The sequence below is a fragment of the Leguminivora glycinivorella genome, chromosome 12 (assembly GCF_023078275.1).
Source record: "Leguminivora glycinivorella isolate SPB_JAAS2020 chromosome 12, LegGlyc_1.1, whole genome shotgun sequence".
Lineage (NCBI taxonomy): Eukaryota > Metazoa > Arthropoda > Insecta > Lepidoptera > Tortricidae > Leguminivora > Leguminivora glycinivorella.
In genome coordinates, this window is record NC_062982.1 from 12622921 (window position 1) to 12637025 (window position 14105).

General features: G+C 34.9%; 1 protein-coding gene across 2 annotated transcripts; it reads right to left on the reverse strand.

Annotated features, from left to right (window-relative positions):
• Positions 1-554: 554 nt before the first annotated feature.
• On the reverse strand, positions 555-13054 carry LOC125232237 (purine nucleoside phosphorylase-like). Of its 2 annotated transcripts, none has more exons than XM_048137885.1 (6): positions 12875-13054; positions 8650-8747; positions 5856-6034; positions 4019-4261; positions 2325-2468; positions 555-1855 (listed from the first exon to the last, which is right to left on the reverse strand). In XM_048137885.1, exons 1-6 carry the CDS (start codon positions 12976-12978, stop codon positions 1658-1660), a joined length of 966 nt encoding a protein of 321 aa, XP_047993842.1. In that variant the 5' UTR covers positions 12979-13054; the 3' UTR covers positions 555-1657. The 2 variants fall into 2 exon arrangements, with proteins under 2 accessions (XP_047993842.1, XP_047993841.1); XM_048137884.1 differs by having other exon boundaries at positions 8632-8747.
• Between the last annotated feature and the right edge of the window lie 1051 nt (positions 13055-14105).

Consider the following 14105-nt stretch of genomic DNA (forward strand, 5'->3'; position numbering starts at 1 on the left):
TATTATTTCTTATCAATTTTTTTTTTATTTTTCAATTACTTATTTTTGTTAGAGAATAGTAAAATTCTTGATGCAATTTCAGTAGGTAGGTATGATTTTAAAATAAGTTTTCAAATAAAAAGTCTAGCAGATTAAATTATTATAGACTAGCTTTTTCCCGCGGCTTCGCTCGCGTTAGAAAGAGACAAATAGTAGCCTATGTCACTCTCCATCCCTTCAACAACCTCCACTTAAAAAATCACGGCAATTTGTCGCTCCGTTTTGCCGTGAAGGACGGACAAACAAACAGACACACACTTAAGCTACAAGTATAATTGGTATCTAAATAAGTAGTACTATAATATAATAAAATATCTAAATGCAATAAATATTTGTGGCTAGCATAGGGAGTCCTTATGCTTCAAGTGCTAAAGGACGTTTTCATTTATATTGCTAAAATAAATTCTTCCTTACTGTCGATGAAGGATAAATACCGTTTTGGTATGAAACGCCACACACACCTGAGGGAAAGGCATTTATTTTCGCTATATTAACTGGGTAAAATACAAACAATATCATCTTAAAACATTTATTACATATTTGAAATCACGTATACAGTTAAAAATAAATATGATCATAACCTTAAATCTAATAATTGATTTACTTATGCTACCTGTTTAAATTATCATTACGAGCTTTTATAATCCTAACTAAGATGAGTAGTAAAATCCAGTTCATTAGAACCATTAACTTTATGTATGTGCATAAGTATACAACTTTATTTATGTATGTACCCAAGGCATAGGTACAAAACTAAATGAGTCGTCTGAAAAATCATGGGCATTTTCTTAAAAGGTAGGTACCTCACTTTTTGTTTACATTATTTTATGCCCTAATAGAATAATCTAGGTATAACATTTTAACATTCATTTGCCTTTGGACTTCACATAATATATTATATATATATTTCTTAAATTAGTACTTTTTTGCCGCACAATCACTACCTATAGAAACGCTTAACCATCCATAATTATTCTAAAATGTTCTGTCATGATTTTTAATTTGATCTGTTAAGTATTATAGGTATATATTAAAAAAAAGTAATTTCAAGTTTCAGTTTTACCTAAGTTGTAGCTAAATATTTATACGAGTTTACATTTCGTTATCTCTTATACCTTCATCCTTTATCATTACAAGGTGATCGTCTGATCGCCAAGTGTGACATGAGAATAATCAGTTCACAATATGTTGCTTTGACCCCAACGACCCAATCTGATAACAAGACAATTGGATGGCGCATACAGAACCTCACGTGTAGAAGTCACGTTGAACTAATATGCTCGTGCCTTTCCACTAGCTATATACTACCTAGTAAGTAGTTTTTGCTATTTTACTTATATTTTGAACAAATAACTGATGATATAAACTTATATTTCATATCAAGAGACATTGAACTGTTGTCATATTTTGTGCCGCAGGTTTAATATTCTGGCCATTTTGGCTAACATTCACAGCCAGGTTTGAAAGAACTTAATCTTAAGTATTTATTCTGATAAAACCAGAAGATTGACGATGTCGTCACTCAATTCACGTAGCGTTTTCAAGCTGGAAAATCGCCTAAGTTTGGTCAGTCAGTCGAACCATGAGGTGTTACATATTTATCGAGGTAAGATGAGACTCAATTTAAGCCATCAACTGCGGCGAATCGCTCCACTAGTTTGGAAACGTATTTGCGAAGAATCTCCTGCCGCATGCGACCGACGTCGAGAACCTCTTCGTGATTGGCTTCGTCCGCTGCGTCTTCGGACGTCACACACTCGTTGGTCACCAGCGACATTCCGAATACTTTCATGTCGCAGTGCCGGGCGATGATAACCTGGAAAATATCGAGTAATAGGTAAGTTGATTTATTCATTATGTGATACGGATTATGCCAATTAGGGAACTATACTCTGTCAACCAAGTCTGTCAGTAAATAAGAACAAAGAAAACTATATGCATCCTTTTCTTTAGGGTGCTAGAGAAAAGGATACCTATAGTTTTCTTATTTCTTATTTACTGACAGACTTGTTTGACAGAATATAGTTAAGGTACAGAATAGAAGCAAGACCGAAGTTTGAAAGCGGTTCAGGACCGGGTCTAATCTTTGACCATCAGTGAGAACACTATAGGTACTGCTAAAAGTAAATAAAAGTGATGAAAACAGGAGCCTACCCCTATTGTGTATTTTCAAGATATAGATCCTGACCTAAAGTCATTTCAATCATAAATAGGTTTTCGTGGCAGAGCAGGGTATCCTCTGATCGGGACAAAGAACTTGTTATGTTTACATGCAATTCCATTACCTCATGTACTGTCGACATGCCCACAGTGTCGACTCCCACCATTTTCAACATATTCAATTCCGCTACAGTTTCGAAGTTAGGTCCTCCGAGACAGGTGTACACACCCTCGCGTACGATGTTGTCTATGTTAAGTTCCTTCGCTACCTAGAAGTATAATAAAGGAAATTATTAATACTTATATTTGGAACACCTCAGCAACCTACTTACATAGGTACTTTTAGATCGACCTTCAATTTTTATTAGTAGATATATAAGTAGTTAGATTAACTTAAAATGCAGTACGATTGAGATGACTATTAAGAGAAAAAAATACCACCACCACCACGTACGTGACCACGGACGTAATGTCATGTCATGTTCGAAACGTCGGGTTAATAAACGTAATTTTTACGCGATTAAGTCCTGCTTTAATTTAATTTAATATCGTGTTAGTTTAAATCAATAATATCAGGGCAACCGAGCTTCGCTCGGTTCTGTTTTGTATCCTTGACATGTGTCGCCATCTAGTTCAAAAATGAACAACACAACTACTCCACACGAGATGGCGCGCATTTCGCCACAAAAACTCAAATAGTGTATTTTCTATTCGTTTTAGCCTTGACCTGTGTCGCCATCTAGTGTTTGCAATAAATAGTACTTACATCGACCGAAAGAATTCTGTCTTAACAGTACAACTACTGCACACGAGATGGCGCGCGAAGAAAAACGCATGAAAACTCGAAAATTCGCGTTTTCCGGGACCTAAGGATAAATTAGACCGATTTTTCACCCCCAAAAACCCCCACATAACAAATTTCTGCGAAATCGTTAGAGCGATTTCCGAGATCGTCAGTGTAAATAAATATATATATAAATAAATAAATAAATAAATATACAAGAATTGCTCGTTTAAAAGTATAAGATAAGATATAGAAAAAAATACCTACATAAAATATTTTAGATTCCGTATGGAACCGGATTCCGTATGGAGCTAGATTAGACAGATTTATAATCAACAACGTAGTTTGTTCAGCACAATTTGTGTTATGAAAGTCTATCTAGGTATATCTAAGTAGGTACATGTCCCAGATAAGTAGTAAAGTAACGGCATGATAGCCACGAATCGTACTTATCTAACAACATTACTTTGTTGTGAAAACGAATACGGAATACGTAGAATAGATAAGAATTTCTATCTAAAATTTATTTTGTCTCATCAATGGTCATGTCATGGCCCTTATCTCATTTCCAGAACGTTTTATCATTCACTAGCAACGTAGCAACTGATACCGGTCTTCCGAACCTATAGTAACGCATTGAAGATATTAAGCTGTTGTGTTATGTTATGTAAGTGTGCCAGATGCAGTAACCCTCGATAACCTCGAACTTACTCTTAGGACTTGCGGTTGCATCAACCACGAAGGAATGGTTCTTATCCGTGCCAGAGGGGCATGTATGTGTATCGATTGTATCGTCGTGACTTTCATGTTTGCCAGCTAAAGAAGATGACATGTACTGCTAAGCTCCGTACGTTCTTTCGATTGTTGATTTACCCCTTTATTCATAAACGTATTCTAAAATTATCAAGCCGATAAAGTGCGTTTGTCCCTTTCCGACATATATGTGTGATAGAAAAGGACAAACGAACTTTATCGGCTTGATAACTTTAGAGTACGTTTATGAATGAGGGGGTTACTGTTTGTTATCTTACTTACTTCTTTGGCTATTTTCCTATATTCCAAGTTGTACGCCTTGTTCATCGGAGGGAAGCGTGGTCCAAACCTCTCGTCGTTAGGTCCGTGCAGGGGGTTATTGCCAGCGAAGCCCATCATGTTGATGTGGTCTTTCACAATCATGAGGTCTCCGATTTTGTAGTTGGGGTTCAGCCCGCCAGCGGCGTTTGTGGCGATCAGAGTTTTCACTCCCAGGAGTTTCATCACACGGACCGGTAGGCAGCACTAGAATGGAATAAAGTACATCGTTGTATAGTTATTGATGTAAGTATATCTATTATGTTACTGCTATGTGCTAAATCTACTCTTTAAAAGCGATCTATTGGCGTGGTTACTTTCCGTCGTCTTCCGCATCGCCGATTAAAGTTTATTGCGATTTCTCATTAATCTCATTATCTTTCTAGTCAACATTGATTGTCGAGCATAAATAATACATTTATCGTTACAGAATTATCGTTTCTTAGTGATTTGAGACAAACACGTTCAGTAAGTTACATGTCATGTTGACCCTGTACAAACGGTTATAAGTATTTAAGAAAAATGTGCATGGCCATTTTTTAAGACGCTACGGGAGCGAAAATGGTAAAATGGAAAGGAGTCCCCCTTTCAATTTGGGAATTTCATTTAAATATACTACTGTCATTAACTAGATTTATCAAAAAAAATGTCCATTAAGAACAACTCAGTTAAAAGATATTGCGAAAAATCTTTAAAATCGAGGTTCCGCTCTCGACTGTTTCCTCCTTCTAAACTTATTTAAACGGAACGAAATTTGAGAATCTGAATAACAAAGAAATAATCTGTGTCGGACCGTTTAGATTTTTTGGCTAATTGTTACCGATCTTGAGTATCACACCTTTTTTTGAGCCATATTGAAAAAGGCCGTTTTTAGAAATTTTTGATAGATTCTAGCGTCTTTTAAAATAAAAATAGCAAAAAAATCAAAACGGTCCGGCACAGATAAAAATAATTGTAATCTCTGTTGAAAAAATCATTGCTCTCTATCTTCAAAAACCAGGGGCCCGTTTCTCGAAAGGTACAAGCCTTGTATTTCAAGTGCGCGAACTGTCAAATCGTATGGGTTGTCATGGAAACACACTTGTAATACAAGGCTTGTACCTTTCGAGAAATGGGCCCCAGGGAGGAAATAGTCGAGAGCGTTTGTGTGGAGAATTGACCTGTATCGTATCGTCTTAAAGAAAAATAGACTTGTAATGGGATTTCCGCAGATACGCAATCAATCCATCATTTTCTAAACAGCTGGCTTAAGAAAAAAATAACCAAATATACTGACGCAAGAGCGTTATCTCTCCGATAATGTTTACCGTCTCATTGTGATGCCAGTAAAAACAACTGATAACCCCGCGGTTGGGGGTCGACATTGGTTTGCATCAGCCACAATATTTTCCATTCAACCTTTGAATTGATTCAATTATACTACTACCGCATCTTAATTGCCATTGCAATTAGGTTGCCATAAATTTTTTATGGCACTGCGGTGAATAAACTTGTGTTAAATATGTAAGAATTTATGCAAGAATTACGGTGTTTAAGAACAAAAGACGCAACCCAAAATTTAATACACACAGTCCCTAGCGTATTTAGGTATTTATAGAAAACTTAAATTAACATTTAACATCATACCAATACCAAGACAGAAGCAAGATCCACGACAAAATATCAAATTGGAACGTAATTGGTTAAACAAGTTCAAGGAAAAAAATATTGAACGTTTTATGACAAATAAATTATTACAGACTATGACGTTTTTTAACGCCGCTCTCCAAAGGCAATGCGAAGTTGAATATAATTTACGTACCATCCAAAGAGGGTATCCTTCATAATAGTGGAATCTGCCTTGCATGGCGACCACGGGGACGCCGGATATCTTGCCGAACACCAGTCTGCCATGATGGCCCTCCACTGTGCTCACTGGGAAGTTAGGGATTTCCTCATAGTCTACACTGTCTGGGTCTTCGATGTGTTCTGCTAATGAGCCTGGAAATGGGAATATGCATAACTATTTAAGTGTAAACCTAAAATTGCGAAACGACCCGTGCTAAGTGAGCAGTATAAGTATTTAAAAACCGCAAAGTGAGTGTCGTACTAGTTTGCTCACTAACATTGGTTTTGCTTAATTCGTTGGTCCTTTTGTGACATGGACAGTAGGTAAGTACAATATTTCCGACTTGAGATTGGCGATAAAACCTTAATATGTAGTTCGATTGTTAAAACTAACGACTGCCCAGTAGCTTGATTAGTTTTAAAAATGTTAGTTTGTAGAATTTTATTGTTTTCCCCTCACTAGCTCGGAAACGTGTTTTGTCCTTTAATACCAGCGGGTAAAAACGCATTTTATCCACTAGTGGGTAAAGTAATTTGACCTTGAATAAAGTCAAATTAACTGATGTAAAATTGATAAAAGTAGGTGAATCTAGTAATAAAGATGATTTACCACCTGTGGAACTACTGGAAGCAGTGATAAACCCATTTTTTGCGTTGTAGTTTCCTCGCTATAGTGAGGGGAAAAGTTTTGTGTTACACTCGGGTGCAAATGTATTTTACTTCTCGTGTGTTAAAAAACTCGCAAGTTCAGGATTCTATTCTCGAACCACTCGCTTCGCTCGTGGTTAGAGATGGGTAGGGGTGAGTAAATACTGAGTATTTACCCGTAATTTACTCAAAGCACCGAGTAAATACTCGTATATATATCATTTGGGTGAGTAGAAACTGTTACCTAAAAATAATTTAAAAAATGAGATTTAAGTAATTAGTCGTGTTTATTTTAACTGTGTGGACATGTTTAAATGATATTTATATTATTAGAAGCTTATGGGAGTCTTAGTTTGTTGAAAAAGAGGTAATCATTGTGAGAAAAAAATAGTGATAATGTTTAGTTAGCAGTTTTGTTTTAAAAAAGCTGGTATTTACAGTAAAAGTATGAGACTTAAATTAAATTGATGTTCTAGATAACGGCATGACGTTCGGAAGTGATTGTTAATGTGGCACTTACGACCTTTTATTAAGGGTTTTCTAAAGAAAACTCAAAAAAACCGGCCAAGAGCGTGTCGGGCCACGCTCAGTGTAGGGTTCCGTAGTTTTTCGTATTTTTCTCAAAAACTACTGAACCTATCAAGTTCAAAACAATTTTCCTAGAAAGTCTTTATAAAGTTCTACTTTTGTGATTTTTGTCATATTTTTTAAACATATGGTTCAAAAGTTAGAGGGGGGGGGACGCACTATTTTTTCCTTTAGGAGCGATTATTTCCGAAAATATTAATATTATCAAAAAACGATCTGAGTAAACCCTTATTCATTTTTAAATACCTATCCAACAATATATCACACGTTGGGGTTGGAATGAAAAAAAATATCAGCCCCCACTTTACATGTAGGGGGGGTACCCTAATAAAACATTTTTTTCCATTTTTTATTATTGCACTTTGTTGGCGTGATTGATATACATATTTGTGCCAAATTTCAGCTTTCTAGTGCTTACGGTTACTGAGATTATCCGCGGACGGACGGACGGACGGACGGACGGACGGACAGACAGACATGGCGAAACTATAAGGGTTCCTAGTTGACTACGGAACCCTAAAAATGGCTCAGCTGATTACGTTTAAAGTACAAGTTTTGTGTTTTGTATTATATGGACAATAATTTGACGGTTTCTGGATATTTTTCTAACAACGAATTCGAAAGTTATAAAGGTATAAACATTATTTCGGCCTTAATTATCGTTTTATTCCAAAACTGTTCATATTATTAAAAAACTTTTTTAGAAACATTCAATTAATTTTTAAAGACCTATCAGATGATGTATAACACACTGGTAATTTCTGAATTTTATTTTTGTGAAAAATAGTTACATGTATGGAGAGCACGTCTTTAAAATAAAATTCATATAAATTTGATTACTTAACTTAGTAGCCGATAACAAAATACACCAATATTTCTAATTTGTATTTCCATTTCAGCACGCTAAATAGTTTATACCCACCAATTTGAGTAAAAACGAGTAAATACGGGTATTTTGAGTAAATACTGAGTATTTACTCGATATTTACTCTTGAGTATTTACTCACTACCCATCTCTACTCGTGGTTCAACTATAGAATCCTTTCACTTGCTCGTTTTTCAATTCCACACTCGGCGTTAAAATACAACTTTGCCCCCTTGTATAACAAATAACTATTATTTATTAAATACAGCAACTATTTTTACAGGTAAATCCTAATACAATAGTGCCTAAAATTAAATGATCCTTACATCTACTTAACTAAAATATTTTATAGACCAGATATTGGACTATGTTCCAGGAAACTATATACTAGTAGGTACCTACTTACCTGTAGCAACTTATTTCAGGTAGAGCCGTAACAGCATAAGCTTTATAATAGGATTTAGTTGGAACTGAACGTCCTTTTAATTCTAATAGAACCGAAAAGGCAGGGAACTCATTCAACATGCGTTGGTAACTAGAATCTACAGAAAAATGGTAGATACTAATCTACTCGTTACTTTTAGGTTGAATAAGAAACTAATTAAACTAAAATGGCAAAAAGCATGCCTAAAAAGTTGTGAATAAATACCCTCTTTCCAATACGCACCCAACCCAGACCCGCATATGATCCCGATGTGAGGACGTATCGAAGTTCTGGAGAGCAGGAAGTTGGCGGTTTCCACGAGGGTCTCGTACGAGTATGAACTGGAACCAAACATACACGTCTATATTAATCATCTACTTGTAATTTAGTAAAGGTACCTACCGGTACCTACAGTAAGGAATAGTTCAAACACACTCTTATACCTAAACAGAAGAAAATTACACAGAGGATCACTCGCAAAGATTGTATGGAAACAGATAATCATGACTGAAAGGTAAGTGGAAAGGTGTATTATTGGTTTTACGTACATTTTTTTTCTTGTGAGGTATTATAGTATTTTAGCCACAATCCACACACCAATAATGTTCCAATATGAAACTTAACTATGTAGTACCTAAATTATACTGATGGTGGGTTTCGATTCGTGACTTTATTGTACTTAATAATTAATAATACTCTTCAAATTATTACATATTAATTATAATAACAAATTAGCAGTAAGTACCTAGGAATATCCTGTCTCTCAAAACAATTTAAAAATTCCATCATGGCTTATTTTGCAATTAAATTATTTAATGATTATTGCCATCATAAAAGAGTATATGTATAGTATACCTAACTACTGGCAGAAGATAAATAGTAAGTACACCATACACGTGGAGTTTCAAGTTTCTGATGATCTGAATTTTTTAATTTAATACAATGTATATCATTATAACTTGATAGAGCCTAGCCTAGGCATACAAACTTGTATCTAATTATTACTTCCTTTCAAGCCGTCTAATATTCGACATTATCCTCCACAAGCTAGAGTTAAAATTTATTTACCTTGATTCTTTTAAAGTTCTTAGTATTGACTATGCGCTATTTCTCGTGATTATGGTCATTTTGTTATTTCTTCCGTACAACCTTCTCGTCGAGACTGGCCTTAACAACTTGATACGTGATTGACCAGATTCCTTTGAGGGTATTGGTACTAAATTGCTGCCAGTTTTTCTTTTGGTATTATCTAAACCAGTTTTATTTAATTTAGAAGTAAGAGCATACCTAAGTTATGGAAAACTGTTGTTTAACAGTGTTTTACTCAGTTTGTCATATTGCTATTTTATTGCGTCATGAACTTGTTTATTGGGACCTTGGACATATGGATTAGTTGCACTTAGGAGGGTAACTATTATAATGAGCACATGAGCTTATGAAGGCAATAAAATATGATTAAATTGTAAAAGTAATTTTGGGAAATCCAAGTCATTTTGATTTGATTTCAATCTTAGGGAATTCCTCCCGCAAAGGGACTTTTACTTCTGGTGACATTGTGACTAACACAAAAGTAACAAGTGAATAGCTGGCTGAGCTAGCTATGAGTGTGTAAAATAAATATATAAAATAAAGTGATGCCGAGTTTGTGCGCTGCACACATTTAGGTAGGTTCAAGTTATTTTTTACGTTTATTTTAAGATTTTTATTGTTGTTTACGACACGACCGGTTTGCATCTCAAGATAAGTGAAATTTAAGTACAAGCTTCTGCTTGAGTGATAATCACTCAATAATCACTCAGTAATTTGGTGGCCCTGCCATTGGGTTAAGCTCAAACTTCATGGAATGAGTAAAATGAAGGCAAAAAGCTAGGGACAACCCTTCCGGATGAAGGTCCCTGCAGAATATCTACATTCTAACTGTTACCCTTACCCTAGAGCCTCTACCATTAGATTTAGAATACAGAATTACTACAGCGTGAACGTCATGCAAAGTACAGGGTGTCATTTTTATAACCGGCAATATTACTATCTATTTATACATACATATAAAAATCCTCTTTGACCAATATTCAGTTCTTACACGTGTAACAGATGTAATAACTGTATTAGAAAAACTCATTCAATTGTTAACTGAAATGTTTTAACGTAATAAAATCAACATTCTTATTAGATTTTCAATGGCTTTACGGCAATCATGGGCAACGAAGCAGTATTTGAAGTTGCCGGTGCAAACATACTGGTTAAATAACATAATGACAAACTGATAACTAGTCTCAAGAATATTATACAGGTTTATAGTTTAGTTTAGTTTAGTTTAGTTTATTTATCTCGTTTATACAAATTTCACACAATTAAAATTTACATTTCAGCTTATATTACTATTCGTATAATGATCGTTACAAAAGAAATAATAAAATTAAAATTACAAATAAAAATGGAAAAAAGTAGTGTGAACAAAAAAAATATTAAAATGTCATATTGGTATTTACCTACAATAATTTACGGTGTGAATAGTATATAGGTCATACTGAGCCACTGTTGCCATGGGATCCAGCTCTTTCTGACTTTGACAGATTCTAAGTCCGTTTTCACATTATCCGATCCGATATCGGATGTCGGAAGGATTTCAATGGAAAAAATCCAAGATGGCGCCTGTAATGTATGGGATATCGGTCCGACATCCGATATCGGATCGGATAATGTGAAAACGCACTAAGGGGGAGTAAATTTTATTACGTGAATCTAGAACATAGTAAATAACTACTCAGTATGAACTATACAGTGTGTTACCATCACCCGGACCTTTATTAAAACGAATATTAATACAGTCATTTAGCAATCGTTTGCGCATAATAGCAAATCATAGTTATTTAAATTAACTGAAAAGAAAAGGTAATTTTCCGAAATCCCAACATTCAATGTAACGCGTGCACTTCTTAATTGTCATTACTCACATCGCTCATACTTATGAGCTGTCATTGCCCTCACTTGACAAGTGTGTGTGCTGTACACTGCTGCCAGTAAAAATTTTGTTAGAAAGTTTATAAAGTCAAAATTTTTAATTTAATTTTGGCTTAAATTAAATAACTAAGTATGTAAGATTACGATCCTTTAAAAAAGCCCACTTGTTGGTAACACACTTTACAGGTATTGACCCTGTAAATAGCGTCTCCAGTATGTAACTACATACGTGTTTATTTAAATAAAAAAGTATAACTTATATAAGTATTCTCCAATAAATCGATAACATTCAAAATCATTAAAGTCTCGTTGATACAAGTGTGATATGGTGTTCTTGTGATTGCGCCCAATTAACCCTAGTTGACATTATGATTTATGAAACTATTTTTTATCATGTTAGTACAATGTTCCAGAACATACATACATACATACAATCACGCCTGTATCCCATAAAGGGGTAGGCAGAACACATGAAACTACTAAAGCTTCAGTGCCACTCTTGGCATGGTGACATTGCAGTGACAGGTTGCCAGCCTCTCGCCTACGCCACAATTTAACCCATATCCCATAGTCGCCTTCTACGACACCCACGGGAAGAAAGGGGGTGGTGAAATTCTTAACCCGTCACCACACAGGCATGATCCAGAACAAAAAATATATATTTATTCCTGTTTATGTAACCTCTTTATTTATTTACTTGGGCAGTACTTATTACGCTCAGTAAATCACTAACTTACAACTTTTTGGACATGATGAATATCTTAAGGATATTATAGATAGATAGAATACTCTTTATTGGCACACCTCAGCAAAAGATACAGTGGAGACAAAACAAATGATTATAAATAGAGGCAGACAACAGGCGGTCTTATCGCTAAAGAGCGATCTCTACCAGACAACCTTTGGGTAGCGGAAATAAAAAACATAATCAAAAAGAGTAGGTGCTTCGAAATAAAAAATCATAATTATTCTAATTTCCAACACACAAATTGAATAAACATACACATATAAGAGAATATAAATAGATTTACATAAACATACTTAAATAGTAATATACAACAATATATATGTTTTCCCCTCACTAGCTCGGAAACACGTGTTTTGTCCTTTAATACCAGCGGGTAAAAACGCATTTTATCCACTAGTGGGTAAAGTAATTTGACCTTGAATAAAGTCAAATTAACTGCTTTAAAATTGATAAAAGTAGGTGAATCTAGTAATAAAGATGATTTACCACCTGTGGAACTACTGGAAGCAGTGATAAACGCATTTTTTGCGTTGTAGTTTCTTTGCTATAGTGAGAGGAAAAGTTTTGTATTACACACGGGTGCAAATCTATTTTACGATTGAAAAACTCGCTAAGTTCAGGATTCTATTCTCGAACCACTCGCTTCGCTCGTAGTTCAACTATAGGATCCTTTCACGTGCTCGTTTTTCAATTCCATACTCGGCGTTAAAATACAACTTTGCCCCCTTGTATAACAAATAACTATTACATGTCACTTACCTGGCCTTATTTCCATTGCCATTATCCGAATGGAGTTCAGGCAGGGCTTTCTTCGCAGGAACGTATTCCGCGCCGTTCAACACTTTTTCATTAACTGGAGCCATGTTTACGTTTAGATAATGTTCAGAGATAAAATCGAACTGTTCTGTAGCGTTCGGTGTCCGAGTATGCAATGCGGGGTCCGTAGTCTCTCAGTTAGTTTTATATCTCGATACGATGGACCAGGGATGATACTTCGGCGAAACAACAAACGCCTGTTTGTTGATAACCAGTATAAAGTCGTTTCTCTGCTATACACATAGCTTCGTATTTAGAGTTCGAATTATAAAAGACACAGGATCGTTGTCGAGTAAGAAGGTTTTGTGAATGGCCCAAGATATTGTTCAGTTCCAACTGTTTCGGTCAACATGAGAGGATGAATTGCAATTGATAAACTTTAGGGGTCAATATTTCCGAACCGGGATAGGCTTACTCAATAATAACTATGTTTAGCAATATTATGAAGAAATACTGACTTAAGAATTTCAATGTATTATTTCTGTACTATCAATAGTACCGATGCGTCGTGGGACTCGTCCATGCGTTCCTGATTTCTTTGATAATATCGCACTTGATCTTCACATTCGAGTTTTTGTTAAGTTCTTAAATTCGTCTCATTCTGATTTCATTACCCTTTACTCATTTGTCACTTTCTTCATATTCATATTCTCATATTCATATTCGTTTATTGATAATAATTCCTATTACATGTCATTTTAAATTTTATTATAATAATACATTATAATTATCTATTAATAAGTTATAACTAAGTATATTAAAAATTAAACCAAAAATAAAATATTATTATCTATAGTTAGTTACCTACATTAGGTATACTTACTAAATTAGTAAATTCTGAAAAACTGTAGATAGTTCAGTAGTCTTTGCGTCTTTGATCATATTAGTTGTTTTATTTTTCTTTTTCCTGCATTTTCAGTATTCGACATAATTTTCTGTGGACAAGTTCGCTGTCTAATCTGTGCTTTTTAGTGGTAGATTCTTACGAACTTAGAAGACCGAAGACTATAGGAGGAATAACGAATGAGAGGAAAAAAAAGATAAACAACAAATATGAACAGATATGACAAGGTCACCGACGAAAGTCACGAAAGTGACGAAAAAAAGAGGCGAATTTAAGAATCTATCAAAAAGTAAGGGGACGACCCAATCCGATACCAAAATCATCAAAACC